The sequence below is a fragment of the Oncorhynchus mykiss genome, chromosome 8 (assembly GCF_057628025.1).
Source record: "Oncorhynchus mykiss isolate SJ-2025 chromosome 8, ASM5762802v1, whole genome shotgun sequence".
In the NCBI taxonomy this organism is placed as follows: domain Eukaryota; kingdom Metazoa; phylum Chordata; class Actinopteri; order Salmoniformes; family Salmonidae; genus Oncorhynchus; species Oncorhynchus mykiss.
The window spans coordinates 50338169-50355006 of record NC_143029.1 but is presented as its reverse complement, the minus strand read 5'-3'; the positions used below and the strand labels follow the sequence as shown (position 1 = coordinate 50355006).

The 16838-nt window shown below is 41.1% G+C and overlaps 1 protein-coding gene across 1 annotated transcript in view; it reads right to left on the bottom strand.

Annotated features, from left to right (window-relative positions):
- Positions 1–4500: 4500 nt before the first annotated feature.
- The window catches only part of LOC110529995 (MAGUK p55 subfamily member 7), a 47853-nt gene continuing 35515 nt past the window's right edge, over positions 4501–16838 (bottom strand). Inside the window, exons 12-16 of the mRNA XM_021612742.3 lie at positions 15369–15449; positions 12859–12952; positions 8157–8265; positions 7784–7927; positions 4501–6132 (exon numbers count right to left, since the gene is read on the bottom strand). Of these exons, the coding sequence (XP_021468417.3) occupies positions 5923–6132; positions 7784–7927; positions 8157–8265; positions 12859–12952; positions 15369–15449 (638 nt within the window). The 3' untranslated portion in view covers positions 4501–5922. The remainder of the gene's footprint in view (positions 6133–7783; positions 7928–8156; positions 8266–12858; positions 12953–15368; positions 15450–16838) is intronic.

Here is a 16838-nt window from a genome sequence, read left to right as displayed (position 1 = left end):
CTAAAATAAAGTTTTGTACCCTATTGAAGACCAGATTACCAAAACACTATACGGTCCCTGTCTCTGCACTAGGCTACTTGTCACACACACTTGGAATGATAGGGCAGCTTGTACCAAAGTACAGGTAGACTTCTCATGACACCCATAATTCAGCAACAACAGGGAAGGTTCGGTTTAAACATCTCAAAGCTGAAAAACACATGCTGCATCTCCCATCATGGTACCATACATTTCACACATGCATTCCTTAGCGGTAGTCCGAGAATATTACATGGCATAACAGCTCATAAAGTCCTGTCCCTTAGCGATACATTAGACTGCTCTTTCTTCATTCAGTAGCTTGGAGACCTGAGGAATAAACACATTGGGAATTGACTTTGTCTCTTTTAGGTAGCTTGGAGCTGTTATGTTCCACAATAAAACGAAGCAGATTGGTTACCTTAATTTTTTAAACTGTCTGTATGCTTTGAGAGCGTTAAGGACCTATCCTGCCTGGACATGGTTACATTATTGAGTCTACAAGGGTCAGAGTCAATTCCATTTCAACTCGTTCAATTCTGAAAATGTAACTAAATGTAACTGTTATTGTAATTTAATTATGCCAATGTGCTTTCATCAATTGAAAGCCCTTAATCTATTTTATGAGAATTTGTAAGATTTCTTGTTTGCATAAAATAGACGCAGACCAGTCTTTCAATAATAGGAAATAGAATTTATTCTCGGAGCGCGCTCCCACTTAATCACGTGCAGGAGTTTATATACAGATCATGACGTCATTTCATTGCTTTAACAGAATCCCCTCCTCTCGACCGGGACAAAGTAAGGTGAAAAGTTCATTCTAACTTACTAACACACTCCCAGATAACTTTTGACCCCTCAACATTATCGATCACCACTGAACTGACAGTTTTAATTAACAGAAAACCTAGGAATGCACTCACTGCCTTATCTAAAAACCCCAGAGCTAAGTTTCTGTAGGGTCAACCATAGACTAACGACCTTATCTGTTTTCACAGTCCACAACCCATTAGTTTTATTCCTAGTTGGAATGGTGTTCATTAACTTTTTATTACTCCTTGTCCGTGTCACACAATCCCTTCTTATGAACTCATATTGTTAATCACTTGTAAAACAGAGTATAAGTTTACTTAGTTACAATTCTATTTCAAATGGGATATTGTTTATTCATTTACCCATAATAAATTCAACAGTAACGTGTCCAAGTGCCCTCTATTCTTAGTTAGGATCCTCAAAGAAGCATCGTATACTTTTAGCTTGTAAAATATTGCACGTTTACAAAATAGGAATCGATCATATCACTGTGTATATTTAACTGTACTGAAATCAATGGTTCTAATGACCAGTCTACTTTATAGAGGCATTATAAAGGCTCATACACCCTTACAACAAGTTATAAAGCATTATACCTGGATGCTTAAAGTAAAGTATTGCCCTGGACATTCCTTTGTCCTCTAAAATAGATCATAAGTGAACTGCAAGCCACTGTAAACAAAGAATAGAAGGATTTTCATTGGATCATTACACTCTTTTTAATGGGATTGTTATGATGTCAGAGGGTGCCTGTGGATGCTCAATGTGGTTATAAAATTATATTGCCACGCTCAGATGGATCCATGGCTAGTGTCTAGCAGCAAGGCTGCCACGGACAGTGTCCAAAAGTCTGGTATTAGACGGTCTGCAAGATTAGGAACCATAAACCACTATTTCCTCATCAAATAATTTCGCCGTTGAAAACATCCAACAGTAAGCCTGTATCTTTAACTTAGCAATATTCACATGAAATCACATGATTTCCATTGTAATAGTTGACTTGATGGCAAGACAACAAATTTTCTCTTAATATTTTTATTTCAATGCTTCTGGACGATTCAGACATATTTTCATCAAACAATCAACAATCTCATACAATTACTAAATTCCTAACTCCTAAGTGAGCAGGACCAATTACAGTAAGGTCCGTGATTTGGTAATCTCCGTCTAATTCTACTTGTCGAGACTCCACATCCAATAAAGTATGGCTTTTTATGTTCCTAAAAACTCTTACATGCTGACCACACAGCTAGCTTTGCAAAATACATGCTATTAAATCATTGCACCAACACTGCTCGTGCAAGTCAATAAGTGTCTGCGTAGTCAGGTGCTAAAATAGAACTTGGTTATATTTGTGACTCTTGGCGCGATACGAGTCCCACCTCTCCAATCTCCTCATTGGTTTTTAGGAGCATATATCCACCTGGGTGATTGAAAGATGAACTGAAGTCCACACTCCAGCCCAGTTGGTGGTTGTAATGCACCTTAAAGTTGGTTGCCAACCATCATATAAAGTCCAAAGAAGAAGAAGCCTGAAGGAGGAGAGATTACTAAACTCAGCAAAAAAAAGAAACAACCCTTTTTCAGGATACTGTCTTTCAAAGATAATTCATAAAAAAATCCAAATAACTTCACAAATCTTCATTGTAAAGGTTTAAACACTGTTTCCCATGCTTCTTCAGTGAACCATAAACAATTAATGAACATGCACCTGTGGAACGGTCGTTAAGACACTAACAGCTTACAGACAGAAGGCAATTAAGTTCACAGTTGTGAAAACTTAGGACAAAAAAGAAGCCTTTCTACTGACTCTGAAAAACACCAAAAGAAATATGCCCAGGGTCCCTGCTCAATGTGCTCTGTGTGATTTTGCCTTAGGCATGCTACCAGGAGGCATAAGGACTGCAGATGTGGCCAGTGAGACGCCTAAGACAGCACTACAGGGAGACAGGATGGACAGCTGATCGTCCTCGCAGTGGCAGACCATGTGTAACAACACAGGATCGGTACATCCGAACATCACACCTGCGGGACAGGTACAGAATGGCAACAACAACTGCCCGAGTTACACCAGGAACGCGCAATCCCTCCATCAGTGCTCAGACTGTAGGCTGAAAGAGGCTGGACTGAAGGCTTTTAGGCCTGTTGTAAGGCAGGTTCTCACCAGACATCACCGGCAACAATGGGCACACACCCACCGTCGCTGGACCAGACAGGACTGGCAAAAAGTGCTCTTCACTGACGAGTCGCGGTTTTGTCTCACCAGGGGTGATGGTTGGATTCGCATTTATCGTTGAAGGAATGAGCGTTACACTGAGGCCTGCACTCTGGAGCGTGGAGGGTCCGTCATGGTGGAGGGTCCGTCATGGTCTGGGGCGGTGTGTCACAGCATCATCGGACTGAGCTGGTTGTCATTGCAGACAATCTCAACGCTGTGAGTTACAGGGCAGACATCCTCCTCCCTCATGTGGTACCCTTCCTGCAGGCTCATCCTGACATGACCCTCTAGCATGACAATGCCACCAGCCATACTGCTCGTTCTGTGCGTGATTTCCTGCAAGAGAGGAATGTCAGTGTTCTGCCATGGCCAGCGAAGAGCCCGGATCTCAATCCCATTGAGTACGTCTGGGACCTGTTGGATCGGAGGGTGAGGGCTAGGGCCATTCCCCCCAGAAATGTCCTGGAACTTGCAGCTGCCTTGGTGGAAGAGTGGGGTAACATCTCAGAGAAATAACTGCCAAATCTGGTGCAGTCCATGAGGAGGAGATGCACTGCAGTACTTAATGCAGCTGGTGGCCACACCAGATACTGACTGTTACTTCTGATTTTGACCCCCCCCCCCCCCCCCTTTGTTCAAGGACACATTATTCCATTTCTGTTAGTCACATCTGTGGAACTTGTTCAGCTTATGTCTCAGTTGAAACAAACTCGGTTTACCCTTTTATCTGTGGATTAATTGTCGGAGTACAGGACCATTTCTGGTAAAATAACAACCCAATGTTCATATGCCAGGACAAATTAGCTAGCAACAGCAAGCTAGCTAGCTAAATTGCCATAAATGTTTAATGCTTTTCGACCTGTCCCCAAACTAATATTACTTTGATATTTCAACCAGCGTGTCCTGATCACGTCTGGTGTGGGTGGACAAATTAGCTAGCAACAGCAAGCTAGCTAGCTAAATTGCCATAAATGTTTAATGCTTTTCGACCTGTCCCCAAACTAATATTACTTTGATATTTCAACCAGCGTGTCCTGATCACGTCTGGTGTGGGTGGACAAAATCAAAATGCTCGCGATGGCGCATGCAGACACAAGTGCGCTCGAGTGGTGTGGTCAGCATGTTAGGTGGCTCGAGAGCCTAAATGACAAAACTGACTACACATGACGGTGGTTTCGTCTTTAAGACATGATGGACACATTTACACTCTTTCACACCCAATTGACAGCATCATCCAAAAGAGGAAGGAAATCCCCCTGTACTCACCGGAATGCATCCGGTAAATGGAATCACTTAAAGATTTACTGGGCATGTTGTGTGCTGTATGTCATTCTCCTCATTAACCGTGAAATATGGAATTGTTGAATGGAAATGTTTGTCAATGATGTCACTTATGACAATTTTCTGACATTGTCTGTAATTATGAACTGTTGACAAGTGCACACTTTACAACTTTGAAATCATACTTATTAACTTTACACATGAATAGAAACAAATTCGAATGAGTTATCTTACAACGTAATCCTTTCACATTCAACCACTCCTCCCACAATGTCTGTACTTTATTACCATTTCAGCAACAAAAGCAATGAATCTGCTTCATCTTGTCCATGTTCCCTTGTTAACCTTTCCCTGTCAAAATATCTTCAATTCGTTTAGTTTCACCAACACTTTTTTCATATATTTTGTTAAGTGTTGACTATGCTTGTGTGCACTGTTTCCTTGTTCTAAATGCAGCATGCTGTTAGTGTTGGTGAGTGTCTGGGCTGGGTAATATTTGCTCTGGGATACATTACCGTTAATTGAGGTATTGCAGCTGTCAAAGTAATTACATGCTCGTGTTTGTAACTTGGCAGGGGGAAGGTCTGTGTGACCACAAGCTTTTGGAGGTTTTTTATGTTTCGACCCTAATTGCCAATGTAGAAATGTGAACTCGAAGAAAAGAAAAGCTGGCACGTAGTCGGCAGGGACCAATAACACTGTTTTGGACATGTAAGTACTATGGTCAGACAGCAGGCGTAGGGACTTGGATTCCTATAGTTCTTTAAGAGCCGTGCTCTGTGACTAACTTGAAGTTGGGACTAGTTATTTCTCATGAAGGCTGTCTAGACTCTGTCTACATATTACACATATAAATAATGATTATAGTATTTTGGATCTAGTCAAAGTTTGTACATTATTTTCTCTGCCTTGAGTGGTTCCCCTTACACTTCTGTATTCCTTTAGGGGTGTGACCATGTTCCTTGACATTTCCTCTGTTTTGGCAGAAGAGTCCTTTTCCAGTTTAAAAGAGGAAATCTAGGATTCAAACAACAACGAAGTGGTCACCCCACAGTTAAGGGATGGGACTTGAGAAATGTAACCACTCTCAATTTTGACTAAAAACAGTTGACGGCCATGTGTAATCTATCAGTTTTTTTTTATGTGCGTCAAAAGATGAAGTAAGTTGAACTTATGGAGGAAAAAATGGATGTGCAATTCTCTCTCCCTACATTTCTTCAGTCGCTGTTGCCTGAATCACACTATAGGGCCAAGCATAGCTATACTAGGTTGGCCTGGTTATGCATCCATCAAAGTGGCTGGAACTGTGCTGTAAAGGAAAATGTGAAAACAAAATATCTGACCCCACACAGTACGGTTTGACACTATAGTGTGAACACAGGTGGCCGGTGGCACCTTAATTGGGGAGGACCGGCTCATAGTAATGGCTGGAACGGAATAAATGGAATGGTATCGAACACATCAAACACATGGTTTCCATGTATTTGATATCATTCCATTAATTCCATTCCAGCCATTATTAGTAGCCATCCTCCCCTCAGCAGCCTCCTGTGAGTGTGAATTAGACATGCATAACCAGCCTCCTAGTGTGTTCAGCACACACTCTCTGTGTTCTGTTTGGTATGACTGGTCCACTCCACAGGAATCCACTGAGGCGCCTCCGTCTCAAGCTTTTCCAGCTCCGCCCTCAGTTTGTTGAATGCCATGGCGAAATCGCCATTGACGACGACCATCTCAAACAGGTGGCCGTACTGGCTATCCATGGCTTCTGCTGAGCTAATCATATCTTCAAAGTCCTCTTCCTGTGAGAAACAGGAAGTACATGTGTGAATTCTGAGTTCATACATCCAACAGCTGAATTCTCACCTGTAGGCCAATTGTAGGTCATGCTTTGGAAAGATGGTAGTACGGGTATTTCCATCCAAAAACATGACCTTTATCACTCATTGTCAGGGGAATCTGCCTTAAGCTGCAAAGGGGTTTATGTTGAAAACATCACATCACGTGGCCAATAAAGACCAGCATCACATAAGGCAGGGATGGGCAACTTTGATGGCGGTGCGGGCCACATAAAACATAACCCATCATGTGTACCCACATTTCATGCAATTCTACTCATTTTGCCTTGGGGCGGAGAGAAAAATGAGCAGTCTTGCAGTTAATTTCCTGCCTGCAACACATTCTGCCATAGGATTGAGACAAATGTTTGCCGTTTTTAATATGATAACTTATGATCAAATGGGCCCTATCTCAGTCGATAATTCAACCATGCTTACTACAAGTTTAGATAACTGGCCGCTAGACTGACTTACAAATCAAAAGAAAATTAGCTGACATGGGATAATTGACTGACTGCTGATGAACAACCACATTTTTAAATGACATCTAAGTTGTATATTAATTATGCACCCTTGTTTTCAATACTCCAGCACCCTCCCCTTGTGAGGATGACAAAATAGCCTTTTTCTAAACAGTTTTATGAGATTGGAGAACACATTTTGAGGGACCTTAGACCATTCCCCCATACAGAATCATTCCAGATCCTTGATATCCTTCGTCTGTGCTTACGGACTGTCTTTTTCAATTCAAACCACAGGTATTTAATGGGGTTCAAGTCAGGAGACTGAGATGGCCAATGCAAAATGTTGATTTTGTGGTCAATTAACCATTTCTTTGTGGATTATGATGTGTCCTTGGGGTTATTGTCTTGCGGCCAAGTGTCAGCGTCCTGGCAGAAAAATGTAAAATGTCCTACAATATACAGTCTTTTTTGCTCATCTTTATCAAGGATTCCAATCATTTTGGACTCCACTGTATATGCAGCCCACCCCGCAGCCATTTTATTTGTGACCTTTTGGCCACTGGCTACACTTGTAAGTCAGAGGGTCAACCATGTTTAAACTGAGTTATGTGTAACCTCACACCACCTGATGCTGCCATGTTACAAGACCTGGGACACAAACACGTTTGATCATGTGTGTGTATGCAACAAGTGAGAACAGATACATTTTTTCCAGTATTCCCTTCCACCTCAATGATGATGTGTAGGAAAACTACATTGCAGCAAAAACAAAGAACTGTTTCCATTCAAACATACGTAATCAAAAAATAAAATAAAACTGGGTGAAACATTTATTATGCATTTAAACAATTTGAGCACCATTTATTAATCATTGTAAATGTTAGTAAGCAAGTTATTTACAACGACTAACCTAACGATTAGGATTTTTTTTAGAAGGATCTATATTTAACATCTTATGATTGATCTTAGGAATTATTAATGCATGTGTGAATAACTAGCTTTCAAAGTAAAGGGAAACCCGTACATTTACAAATGTAGGAGTAATGATTAATAAATGATGTAAATTATTTATAAATGTCTTATAAATGGTTTGTTAATGAAAGTTGTTATAAACTGTTACCAAAAACAGTTTCACCCAGCCTTGACATTACCGAAAATGTCTTTGTCAGTTTCGTCATATCTTGGGTGGAAATTAATGTAGCTTTCCTCCGGCTAAAACGTAGCTCCTGAATCGATGGTGGCTTCACAAAAACAACACATGGTTTGAACTCGGTTGTGTGTAAGCGCTGTACAGTCTGTGCTATCGAAAAGAGGGAGAAAGAGCCAGGCAGAGGGAGAGAGAGAGAGAGAGACAAAGAGAGATGTAAATTCAATTAGAGTTAAGCACACAAATTAGGCCCCATGTCACCATTTCCATGATGTGATCATTAGAAGACCAATAAATCTAATAAATCAAATCATTGGCTCCTTGACCTGTCATTTACTGATCTGGGACTGTGATTGGCCTGCTGGCCCGTCACTCACATTAGGCTGCACATCCAGTAGGCACACCTTGTCCTCCCCTATGACCTTGTGCACTGACTCCAGACTGGTCCCGTAGTAGTTCCCTCTGTGCTCCCCATACTCTAAAAACCTGAGACAAAACCGTACAGAAACACTAGTTAAAATTGAGCCAAACAAATATGAACTTAATGGAATACTTTCATACAGTTGAAGTCGGAAGATTACATACACCTTAGCCAAATATATTTAATACAATTCCTGACATTTTATCCTAGTAAAAATGCCCTGTCTTAGGTCAGTTAGGATCACCACTTTATTTTAAGAATGTGAAATGTCAGAATAATAATAGAGAGAATTATTCATTTCAGCTTTTATTTCTTTCATCACATTCCCAGTGGGTCAGAAGTTTACATACACTCAATTAGTATTTGGTAGCATTGCCTTGGGTCAACTTGGGTCAAACGTTTTGGGTAGCCTTCCACAAGCTTCCCACAATAACTTGGGTGAATTTTGGCTCATTCCTCCTGACAGAGCTGGTGTAACTGAGTCACGTTTGTAGGCTTCCTTGCTTGGACACACTTTTTCAGTTCTGCCTACAAACTTTCTATATGATTGAGGTCAGGGCTTTGTGATGGCTACTCCAATACCTGGACTTTGTTGTCCTTAAGCCATTTTGCCACAATTTTGGAAGTATGCTTGGGGTCATTGTCCATTTGCAACCAAGCTTTAACTTCCTGACTGATGTCTTGAGATGTTGCTTCAATATATCAACATAATTTTCCGTCCTCATGATGCCATCTATTTTGTGAAGGGCACCAGTCCCTCCTGCAGCAAAGCACTTCCACAACATGATGCTGCCACCCCCTTGTTTCACAGTTGGGATGGTGTTCTTCGGATTGCAAGCCTCCCCCTTTTTCCTCCAAGCATAACAATGGTCATTATGGCCAAACAGTTATATTTTTGTTTCTCCAAAAAGTAAGATATTTGTCTCCATGTGCAGTTGCAAACCGTAATCTGGCTGTTATATGGCGGTTTTGGAGCAGTGGCTTCTTCCTTGCTGAGCGGCCTTTCAGGTAATGTCGATATAGGACTCGTTTTACTGTGGATATAGATGCTTTTGTACCTGTTTCCTCCAGCATCTTCACAAGGTCCTTTGCTGTTGTTCTGGGATTGATTTGCACTTTACGCACCAAAGTACGTTCATCCCTAGGAGACAGAACGGGTCTCCTTCCTGAGTGGTTGGAAGCTGTGTCGTCCCTGTGTTTATACTTGCGTACTATTGTTTGTACAGATGAACATGGTACCTTCAGGCATTTGGAAATTGCTCCCAAGGATGAACCAGACTTGTGAAGGTCTACAAAAAAAATATGAGGTTTTGGCTGATTTCTTTTGATTTTCCCATGATGTCAAGCAAAGAGGCACTGAGTTTGAAGGTAGTAGGCCTTGAAATACATCCCCAGATACACCTCCAATTGACTCAAATTATGTCAATTAGCCTATCAGAATCTTCTAAAGCATTGACATTTTCTGGAATATTCCAAGCTGTTTAAAGGCACAGTCAACTTCGTGTATGTAAACTTCTGACCCACTGGAATTGTGATACAGTGAATTATAAGTGAAATAATCTGTCTGTCAAAACCTGTTAAGGATGCTGCGAATTTTCCCAGCTTTTTGTTAAAAATCGCGCAACATTTAAAAGTCCTGCTACTCATGCCAGGAATATAGTATATGCATATGAGTATGTGTGTATAGAAAACACTCTGAAGTCTCTAAAACTGGTAAAATCGTGTCTGTGGCTATAACAGAGCGTGTTTAGGAGTAAAAATCCCAGGGAAAACTGTTCACCAAAAACACACAAAATTTTTTTATCCGCCAGTCTTTGAATTGTCTAAGGCGATTACAACGCCTACAGCTTCCACACGATGTCGCCAATACTGGCATTTCTTTGCACATTTATCCTTGGTGGGATGACGCATAGGCACTTCCTGTCTTGAGGTGCACCCAGGAAATTATGAAAGTAAAAAAAATGGACGATGATTTCAAGACTTGCTGCTATCGAATACAGATCGCCCCGTGATCAATTTGATCGATTATTAACGTTTATTAATACCTAAAGTTGGTTTACAAAAGTCGTTTGAAGTGATTTGTAAAAGTTTATAGGCAACTTTGTTCATTTTAAAAGTGACGTTACGTCGTGTAAAGCTGCATTTTCCTTGGATCAGACGGCCTTTATAGATGGACATTTTTGGCATACTTTGACGGATTTAATCGGGAAAAAGACCCAATTGTGATGTTTATGGGACATATAGTAGTGCCAACAGAAGCTCGTCAAAGGTAATGAATGTTTTATATTTATTTCTGCGTTTTGTGTAGCGCCGGCTACCGCAAAATCTGTTGTTTAGGTGACGTTTTGGTATTTTGGGGGGGGGTGCATGCTATCAGATAATAGCTTCTCATGCTTTCGCCGAAAAGCATTTTACAAATCTGACTTGGTGGCTAGATTCACAACGAGTGTAGCTTTAATTCAGTACCTTGCATGTGTGTTTTAATGAAAGTTTGAGATTTATCGAGTACTATACTATAGTACTATAGGTGGCGCTCTGAAATTTCCGCTGAGGTGTTCCTGTGCAGGAACCACGTCGGTAAGAAGTTAACAATTGTTGGAAAAATGACTTGTGTCATGCACAAAGTAGATGTCCTAAAAGACTTGCCAAAACTATAGTTTGTAAACAAGAAATGTGTGGAGTGGTTGAAAAATGAGTTTTAATGACTCCAACCTAAGTGTATGTAAACTTCTGACTTCAAATGTACATGCTAAACAGAGGACACTTACATGGGGAATTGATCCAAAATGCTAATGTCCTTCTTTGTTCATAGACAGCTTTCAAAATAAACCAAATATGTAAAATCGCTGAGCTATCCCTTTAACTATTGGAATTTTCTTTAATAACATGTCATTCCCAATTAAGAAAAAATCCCAAATTCTCGTTCCTTGTCGCTTGCTACCAGTTTTGGTTGTAATGAACTATCAATCCTTATACATGCCTTATACTTGCCTACATTGATGTCTTTGCATTAAAATACACATAAAAGAAGGATGAGAAAACGGGAATCCATCCCAGGGCATTACTGGAATGCCACGTCTTACCTCCTTTCTTCATCTCCTGTCCTGGTTCAGCATTAGAGATAGTAAATGCCATGAAAACATCGGAATATCAGGCTCACTAATTGTCTTTGAGCAATGGCCTAAACTCACCAAAGGCGAGCATGCAAGGCATGTGTGCGATTTATTTTAGAATGCGTTGTTTTGAATTATAATGACCTAACCGAAATAAGGTGGGCGGGATGTCCGCTTTGACGCATCCCTCAATTAGAACGTGTCTCTATTTTTGCATTTTTATCGCTATACAAATGATGAAGGTAGGTAAGGGTTGAGTGTCACGGCTGTTGAAGGTTGAGGACCAAGGTGCAGCGTGGTGAGCGTACAATTTCTTTATTTTAAGCAAAATGACGCCAAACAAAACAATAAACACTACAAAAACAAACTGTGAAGCTCACAAGCAAAGTGCTCTAAACAGAGACAACCTCCCCCACACACAGGTGGGAAAAGGGTACCTAAGCATGGTTCCCAATCAGAGACAACGATAGACAGCTGTCCCTGATTGAGAACCATACCTGGCCAAACACAAAGAAATAGAAAACATAGAACACAAAACATAGAATGCCCACCCCAACTCACGCCCTGACCAAACCAAAACAGAGACATAAAAAGGATCTAAGGTCAGGGCGTGACATTGAGGCTTACCATAAATGCTAAATTAGAACAATTCATCCACTTGAGGAAACACAACATTGCTACCTGCCAAGATGATTGGAGATTTTGACTATCCTGCTAGCATACTGTCACTGCTCTGCCTGTCCAATCCACCTCACTCTGCTTGCTCTGCCAACCTGCTTCTGGTGAGTTTTTTCGTTTAAGAGTCCTGACTGTTCCAAATATCTTAGAATGTTTGCGTTTCATATTCAATATGTTTGCATATTAAATAGGAACCACCTGCTTGTTTATTTGTTCAATGACTAGATGCCTGGATGTGTCTTATCCAAGGCTCTAGTGAAATGGAATGCCAACAAATGAAATGCTTGTATGGTAGCATTGCACTCAACATGCAAATATGCATCGTTGGTTAACACCTTACTCAAAAGGGTATAACTGGGGCCTCCCGAGTGGCGCATCGGTCTCGGGCACTGCATCACAGTGCTAGAGGCATCCCTACAGATCCGGGTTCAATCCTGGGCCCAGCGTTGTCTGGGTTAGGGAAGGATTTGGCCAGCTGGGATGCTCTAGCGACTCCTTGTGGCAGCCGGGCACATTCACAGCTGTACAGTGTTTCCTCCGACACATTGGTGCGGCTGGCTTCCGGGTTAAGCGAGCAGTGTGTCAAGAAGCAGCGCGGCTTACGGAGTCGTGTTTTCAGAGGACGTATCGCTCACGACCTTTGCCTCTCCCATGTCCATATGGGAGTTTCAGTGATAAGACTTAGGTTTGGGGAGAAAAAAAGGGGTAAAAAGTACCACCATTTTGTGTTGAAAAAGGGTATGACTCATTAACAATATACTAATGTAGTAACTGCCTTTAACCATATGGTGATCACTGCCTAATGAACAGCATAATCAGTAAAGATCACTGGCATCTTCACTGGCACTCCCATCAAGAAATACGTACTTGTGGTTGACGATGTCCATTTCAAACGTCTGCCTTGAGACAAAGTGGTACTCTACCCCATCGTTCTCCTGCTTCCTCTTCTCTCTGGTGGTGTCTAAAAAGGGAGTACTTTGTCATTTACATTGTGGAGTAATGTTGTGAAAAAAGCATCACCGTGGGGAAGAAATAGAGCGGAATTTAAAATACCCTAATTACAGTTCTAGAATCAGCTCGCCATACCCCAATTCACCGTGACCATTAGGAGAGCAAAAACAACCCTGACCCTGGATCCTGAATTAGAAGCAGTAGAGGGAAACATGGTTTAGGATCCAGAGTTTTTACAGATCAAAAAGGTCAGGAAAACTTCTGGGCCCTAACGTGGTTTAATAAATCCCCCCTAGAGTTGATGTCCGCGCCTGCAGTGGAAAGTGGGAGACCAGGAGACATCTCAAAAATCTGTCTTTTCACAAAAACGTCTGTAGAGTCCGAACCGTTTGGGCTACAAACTCATATGATCCCTCTATGGGACTCTCACGAACTCGATGGTCTTCTCTGTTTTGCTCTACGAGCCCCACAAGCATCATTTGATTTGATTTGGATTTGGACTCATCTGAAGTCGGTACTGCCGGTCTACCAACTTCTGTCTGTAGCGTACGAAAAGTTTGGGCTACACAGTAATATGACCCCACCAGCAAAAGGTGAGACTCTCACGAACACGTACAGTACCAGTCTAAAGTTTGCACTAACCTATTAATTCAAGGGTTTTTCTTTATTTTTACTATTTACTACATTTTAGAATAATAGTGAAGACATTAAAACTATGAAATTACACATATGGAATAATGTACTAAGCAAAAAAGTGCATTTTAGATTTCAGATTCTTCAAAGTAGCCACCCTTTGTTTCAGGACAGCTTTGCACACTCCTGGCATGTCTCAACCAGCTTCACCTGCAATGATTTCCAACAGTCTTGTTGGTCAAATAGCCCTTACACAGCCTGGAGGTGTGTTTTGCGTCATTGTCCTGTTGAAAAACAAACGGTAGTGGGACTAAGCACAAACCAGATGGGATGGTGTATCGCTGCAGAATGCTGTGGTAGCCATGCTGGTTAAATGTGCCTGGAATTCAAAATAAATCACTGACAGTGTCACCAGCATAGCACCCCCACACCGTCACACCTCCTCCTCCATGCTTCACAGTGGGAACTACACTGAGATCATCTGTTCGCCTACTCTGCGTCTCACCAAAGGACAGATATCCACCGGTCTAATGTCCATTGCTCGTGTTCCTTGGCCCTAGCAAGTCTCTTCTTATTGGTGTCCTTTAGTAGTGGTTTGTTTGCAGAAATTCAACCATGAAGGCCTGATTCATGCAGTTTCCTCTGAACAGTTGATGTTGGCATGTGTCTGTTACTTGAACTCTGTGAAGCATTTATTTGGACTGCAATCGGAGTTGCAGTTAATTCTAATGAACCTATCCTCTGCAGCAGAGGTAACTCTGGGTATGATGTAACTCTCATGAGAGACAGTTTCATCATAGCGCTTGATGGGTTTTGCGACTGCACTTGAAGAACCAGATTGACGGAACTTCATGTCTTAAAGTAATGATGGACTGTCATTTCTCTTTGCTGATTTGAGATGTTCTTGCCATAATATGCACTTGGTCTTTTACCAAATAGGGATATCTTCTGTATACCACCCCTACCTTGTCACAACACAACTGATTGGCTCAAACGCATTAAGAAGGAAATCAATTCCTCTAATTAACTTTTAACAAGGCACACCTGTTCATTGAAATACATTCCAGGTAACTAACTACCTGGTGTAGCTGGTTGAGAGAATGCCAAAAGTGTGCAAAGCTGTCATCAAGGCAAAGGGTTGCTACTTTGAAGAATCTCAAATATAAAATATATTTTGATTTGTTTAACACTTTTTTGGTTACAACATGATTCCATCTGTTATTTCATAGTTTTGATGTCTTCACTAGAATTCTACAATGTAGAAAATAGTAAAAATAAAGAAAAACCCTTGAATGAGTAGGTGTGTGCAATCTTTTGACTGGTACTGTACATGTCAGCTGTTTTGCTCTAGGCCGCCAACATGACTCACAAGACTCGTCTGAAGGTAGCCCAGTACTAGTTAATGGAAATTAATGGAAGTACAGTATATGGAAATAGTTTAGTTCCAGAAAAAGGTGTTAAATGTGGGTAAAAAAACATAATAATTTCCTGCTCTTTCTTATTTCGCTCAGATATAGAGTTGGACAGACACTTCAAAACAAACTTCCTTTTGACTATCTGTTTTGCCATGTATGAATGTTATTCAATGTGTTTCTATGGGCTAATAGCAATAAAGTCAAGTTCAATAAAATTAAAATGTGATATTTCTTTTTGCCTACAGAGGTCCAAAAATTCTAAATCAAATAGCAAAATGATGCACGATATGATCATCTTAAAATAATTCCATATGTTAGCTTAGTATAACCCCTCCCCCCAAATCCAAAAGGCTCAGATTTTTAGGTGTTTTAACTCACGTGGAACAGTGACACCATAGTGGTCAGGGTCAGAGAGCAGGAGTCTCCTCTTCATCTCACTCAGCCCAACTCCACTGGGACCTAAAGGGTTAACCACAACACATTAAAGGTGAGCAGCGTCATTGGGCCATAATAAAGTGTTAATTACCACAACACATTATATCAACAGCACTTAACAACAACAGTCAGCATAATCTGTACAAAAACGCTCTCAAGTCTCTACCTTTCATATTGTCAACCTGCACTTTTCCTCCACAATACCACCCTCTTAAATTGCAAAGTGATCTTTCATTCACATAAAAACATCAGAATGAACCCTCCAGATGAAATAAGTCCCTTATCCTAGTGATACAGCTGTGATTCAAATCATTGAGATGATAAGTGTGTGTGTGTGTGTGTGTGTGTGTGTGTGTGTGTGTGTGTGTGTGTGTGTGTGCGTGCAAGAGAGAGGTTGATGCTATTTTGATTTTAGAGTGTGACTATACTGCTCCAAAGACCCTGCCTCTCTATCCAGGTGGTTCAGTATCTGTCCACAGATGCTCTGGAAAAGCAATATCGCCCCATCTAGATGAACTGATGCGATTCCTTCAATGACTCCACATAATATCAATGTCATGGCACGTCTTTGGACAGGATTACATACACGCACATGCAGCATCTGGGAACATCTTTAGGGATCTGGGTTGCGCTCAGGAAAGTAGTAGAGTGCAACGTACTGAGCATTTCTGTCACATATCCCCCGGGTACTGCTGCTCATTCTGTTCACCAGTTCCAGAGGTCGACATCACCAGCTGGTTCCAATTCCTCACGGATTGTGTTTGTGTAAATGTGCCCTTTGTTCCCGCATAGGGCTGTCGATTATTGTTCCCATGTCTGTTTGTCGTGTGAGTACCTTTGCATTGTGAATTACGGGTCTAGTCCTGTGTTGTTCTATGAGGTTTACCTTAGCTCTTTTGTTTGGGTACATCCCAGTATTTTGTATATGTGTTTGTTTTGGGTGTATTAAAAACCCAGATGTATTCCTGCGCCTGTCTCCAAATCCTTTATACCAGTGTGACAATTTCAGATAGAAATGCCATGAATTTACAGTAGCTGCCATGATAACCTACCTCAACAATATCAGAGAGGCATGACTGTTTTATGTAACGTATTTCTATCTGATAGTTCCACAACGCTGTGCTCTACTGAACATTGCAGATAGAAAAACCATGAATAAAGCTGACATGATTTCTTACTGTACATGTTTGAGAGGCATGTCTGTTCTATGTAAATATTTATATCTCAGCTCTCTACAACACTGTGCCCTACTGAATGCTACCCAGGTCAAAGTCACCGAGTGGTGTCTCAAAGTAAGATTCCAGAAATACATGCCATCTCGATCACCCGTTGCATGACTTCAGCACACGCAGTCTTAAGTTTGCAGATCAGTTTAAGGTTTTTATTATACTTTTCACAACCGCTTAAAAAGGT